The sequence below is a fragment of the Oncorhynchus tshawytscha genome, linkage group LG27 (genome assembly GCF_018296145.1).
Source record: "Oncorhynchus tshawytscha isolate Ot180627B linkage group LG27, Otsh_v2.0, whole genome shotgun sequence".
NCBI classification, from domain to species: Eukaryota; Metazoa; Chordata; class Actinopteri; order Salmoniformes; family Salmonidae; genus Oncorhynchus; species Oncorhynchus tshawytscha.
Window position 1 is genome coordinate 11889881 of NC_056455.1, and position 5071 is coordinate 11894951.

General features: G+C 42.2%; 1 protein-coding gene across 1 annotated transcript in view; it reads left to right on the top strand.

Annotated features, from left to right (window-relative positions):
* The first annotated feature begins 2252 nt into the window (after positions 1 to 2252).
* Positions 2253 to 5071, top strand: part of LOC112246025 (serotonin N-acetyltransferase-like) — a 3422-nt gene continuing 603 nt past the window's right edge. Inside the window, exons 1-3 of the mRNA XM_024414287.2 lie at positions 2253 to 2768; positions 3117 to 3271; positions 3449 to 5071. The exon at positions 3449 to 5071 is cut by the window's right edge and continues 603 nt beyond it. Coding sequence (XP_024270055.1) covers positions 2603 to 2768; positions 3117 to 3271; positions 3449 to 3754 — 627 coding nt within the window. The 5' untranslated portion in view covers positions 2253 to 2602 and the 3' untranslated portion in view covers positions 3755 to 5071. The remainder of the gene's footprint in view (positions 2769 to 3116; positions 3272 to 3448) is intronic.

The following is a 5071-nucleotide window of genomic DNA, read 5'->3' on the forward strand; positions in this document are numbered from 1 at the left end:
AAACATATAGGAGGTGAAACCTGATATGCCCTCCCAAACCCCCATTGCACGTCACCACAGCATAATTTCCTCCTCAACTCTCATTTAAAGTGGCTAGAAGCTGCAGCTCAGAGGTTTAAGTGCTCCTTGAGATAATTACCTTCCTGACAATAACAGTGAGACCCTACTCTCCTCTCCTCTTTCCTTTTCAAGCAAACTAGTGAGATTAGGAAGACAAGAGCTTTAGGTGGATCCCAAAAAAATCACGCCATCATAAAAAAAACAGAATCCGTGCATACGCTCTAGGCCTAATATCCAGTGAGCCCAACAAGTGGGGATTTTCTCATTGTGATTGTCTTGGAAAGATGCAGCTGTTGGCTGGAAATAGAGATTTCACCATCCGTTTCTAAAGTAATCCTACAGACAATGCCTTTTGGTAGAACAGTGGTCTACAGAGCCGAGTTACTCCACATTCAGTGCTGTTAAAGCTATTATGGCTTTGCTAAGCCTGTGTGGATAAGGCGGGGGGGGTTGGTTATCTTTAAAGAAAAGTAATGTTGACATGGGCAAAGTTCTCTTGTTGTCTACAACATCATCTTAATGTAAACATTATGACAAGTAACGAAAGGCTATACTAATAACTGATAAGGAATGGACGGCGTGACATTATTTAGCTTTCTCATAATCTTATTGGCTTTCTGTAAACTACTCAAGGAATATTGTTTTGGGGATTAATGTCCATTTCAGTCACTATGTGAAGAAATGCTGCCATTTTACAATTAATCTGGCAATCTCAATATTTCGAAACTAACAAGACAAAAGCTGCACCTTACAGATGGCCCTGGTAGAAATGTAACAGTAAAATGATCAATTACTCCATAAAAATAAAATATAATATTCTACATGTGGATTAGCTGCATAAAGCACAAAATAAATATCACATAAATGAGCACCATAAATAACTAGCATAGTGCTACATAAATGAGCACCATAAATAACTAGCATAGTGCTACATAAATTATCACCATAAATAACTGGCATAGTGCTACATAAATGATCACCATAAACAACTAGCATAGTGCTACATAAATGATCACCATAAATAACTAGCATAGTGCTACATAAATGATCACCATAAATAACTAGCATAGTGCTACATAAATGATCACCACAAATAACTAGCATAGTGCTACATGAATGACATTATCATATATGATCATATTACTTTATTTGACTACAAATCTGTTCAGTTGTCTGGTGACATCAAGAGTAGTCATTCTGTAACCTACTCATCCTACCCCGTTCCTCCAGGCCCAGTAGATATAAACAGGTTTACTCTCCTCCAGGCAGCCCAGCAAACAGGCTGCTTTCATTCTCATTAATTAGCAGGTGAGCTAAACCTCTAAGCCATGACATCAGCCTTACAGCAATCCACCCAAATCTCCCTCTCTCTTTCTCTCTGGGTTTGTTACAGTGAAAGCCCACATGCCCTTGGAACTACACACACATGCCTATCACGCCAGTAAGCCAGAAGCCACGCTACAGCCCTTTCCGCCACAGTCTCCTAAACACACCCCCAAGGCCCCCCCACGTGTCAACACAATGTGAGCTACAGTATATCGGCTAGCTTTGCTACGTGCACATACCCTGGACCAGATCCACGACATACAAGCGTGGGTATATTGTAGCACGAGGCCGGGAAACATGAGAGCCGTCCAGAAAGGACGACGTGGGCGCTGACGTTAGCGTGCCAAAATGACATCATCGATGTGAGAGACAAAAAACCTTGGTGATCTTGGTCACACTTTGAGCTTTAACTTCAAAAGCTTAATGAAGGCTTCAGACCTCTTTAAAGCCTACACAGATGTTTCACTAATCATGTTTTAGTATATCATATAATGGTGATATAAGTATCCCTTACATACAGTATGGGGCTTGAAAGTGTGAACTGTGAACTTGATGGATTTCTTGGTGAATGGATTTAATAACAGCGCAATGAAAGGGACAATATATTAAAAACTGGCCTTCAATTGAGTTTTCTAAGAAAACCCTGAACAAAATGAACACTGAAGAGAATTAATCAATCAATCACTAACATAATGGATATCACAGAGTTCAATGGTTTCCTTTAACCCAGACACTGCTATGCATAAACATGCTTGTCACCAGATTTGGTGAATTGTCCACCTCACGTGCCCAGACAGTGATCCCCTCTTTGGAAGGACCACTTTGACAGATCAGGGGATGGGCCAATAAGAGAGAGATAGCAAGAGAAGGAGATTAGGGAGGGTAAGCGCATGCAGTGGAGGTGTTGAGACAAAAGGACAGGTACTATTCTACTGGCGAGGAGAAAGACTAGTCAGTTGACAGAGACAGACAGGCAGATAGAAGGCACAGAGCAAGATAACCTCAGATGTGTTTTTAGTGTTGGATTCAAAGACTATTATCATCATCAAACCACTCTGGAACAAAAAAAAACAGTCAAGAGGAAACCAACATCTAACCAAGAAAATATCTACAGTAGTCTCTACAACAGAAGACTGGAAAGAGAGCTGCTATACTTGTAAAGACAGTACAGAGAGTGTTTCATCGTTATTATTCACCAGCCCAGTAACTGACCATCATGACACATCAGGTCAGCCGCTCTCCATTCCTCAAGCCCTTCTACACCAGGACCCCGGTTGGTGGGGTCATTCCGCGAACCCAGAGACGCCACACGCTCCCCGCCAGCGAGTTCAGGAACCTGACCCCACAGGACGCCATCAGCGTGTTTGAGATCGAGAGAGAAGGTAAGAATATCTCCAGATTCTACTGGTTACTCAGAAAATGTTGATTGTATAGGATTTGTTGGACTAGAGAGGCTTTTGGGTCCTAACAAAATGCACATTTATCTTATCATTTCTAACACATAGCTGTCAGTCTCCACTATATAAATAGCTCAGGAAACTAAACAATGCCATAATATCACCAAATGTGTGTTTATCACAGATTTTTGTCCCAAAAAATGGATTGTGAATGACATCAATACACTGTGATAAGAGAACAAGCAGCCTGTAATCCCTGGTTTGTTTGCTAATCTTCCAAGATGCTTCATCTGCTCACTGACTGACCGTGTGTCTCGTCTCTCCTCCCACCAGCATTCGTCTCTGTGTCTGGTGAGTGTCCTCTCACTCTTGACGAGGTGCTGAACTTCCTAAGTCAGTGTCCGGAGCTCTCCCTTGGCTGGTTTGAAGAGGGCCAGCTGGTGGCGTTCATCATCGGCTCAGGCTGGGGCAAAGAGAGACTGGAGCAGGTGAGACAGACACCACAATTTCCAGTAGCTACCTCCATTGCATATTTGGAATTGTTTTGCCCCCCAAAAAACAGACATATTTTTTTCATAATCTGAAAGGTAACCATCAATAAAATACATGTTTTTACTCTGATCATACCTGGTCATTAACCCTACCTTTGCCTTTCCCTACCCCAGGAGGCCATGACCCAGCATATCCCAGAAACCTCGGCAGTGCACATCCATGTGCTGTCTGTACACCGCCACGCTCGCCAGCAGGGTAAAGGTTCCATCCTGCTGTGGCGCTACCTGCAGTACCTGCGATGTGTGCCAGGCCTCCGGAGGGCCCTGCTGGTCTGTGAGGAGTTCCTGGTGCCCTTCTACCAGAAGGCAGGCTTCAAGGAAAAGGGGCCTTCTGCCATTACCGTGCCCAACCTCACCTTCCAGGAGATGGAGTACCATATCGGCGGAGCGGCCTACGCACGGCGGAACAGCGGCTGCTAGTCACTGCCGGCCGTCACCACCCCACTCATAATCACATCAATCCTAGCACTGGAACTCATCCACCATGTAAACATAGACTCTGGTCATCACAGGTGACCGTCCAGACCACACTACAGCAGACAGACAGATCCAAGCACCAACCTGGTCTCAGAGCATTTCATAATATTCTGTACGTAAATTCGAGACACTCCATTTAGTATGATAGGTTACATTTGGTGTGGTTACAATAAGACAGATGGTTACTTAAGAAGGGTGGGCATGTAAAACGAACATCTAGCAAAGATTGCGAGTTCAAATCTCCTCACGGACAACTTTAGCAACTTTTCAACGACTTACTACTTTTTAGCTACTTTGCAGCTACTTAGCATGCTATCCAAAACTTCCCCTAAGCCTAACCTTAACCCTTTAAGCAAACCCTTCACGTTTAGCTAACCTTTCACGTAACTCTAACCTTAAACCTTTTAGCTAATCTTCCCCTGAACCTAACCCTAACCTTAACACTTTAACTTAACTCATAAACTTAACCCTAACCCCTAACCTAGCTAATGTTAGCGAGCTAGCTAACATTAGCCACCTAGCTAGAATTAGAATATTACACATTTTGTAAAATACTAATATATTGTATGTTTTGCAAATTCTGAACATATAATATGAATTGTAATGCGTAATATCATACGAAATGCGTGATGGACATCTACCTATCAACACATACCATATCAAACGTAACATATCATACTAAATGGATTATCTCAGATTTACATACAGAATCATATGAAATGCACTGAGACCAGGTTGCAACCACAGGTGCTCCATGAGAGAAGGCACTGCCCCATCAATCTCAGCTGGAGCACCAGCAGGCTCCGAGACACCATCTTTCAGTGCCTCACAGACAGCATCCCGACCCCCTGCAACCTAGAGAGGGGACATGCACCATCACATGAAGGGGACAAGAATGTGTTTTCTTAGAAAACAGCAACAGAAAGAAAAACAAATTTTTCGTGATAGAAGACAGAATCAGAATATGTTTGAGATGCAACGTCGAGTTTCTGCATACTTTGTGTATACGTCATTGAATTATCAAAGTTCGAATTTTGCAGACCCAACATTCTTCAATGTAATTATGCTTCGTTTTGAGAGTATTTAAATTAAATGTTCCTTGCCACAAATCGTACTTTGTAGTACTATTCTTGTTTGAGGTTTGTATTACTACTAATACTACTATTAATACTACTAATACTACTATACTATTAGTACTACTAATACTACTATTGTTATTGAGATACTAACTCTACTATTGTTATTGAGATACTGTTACTG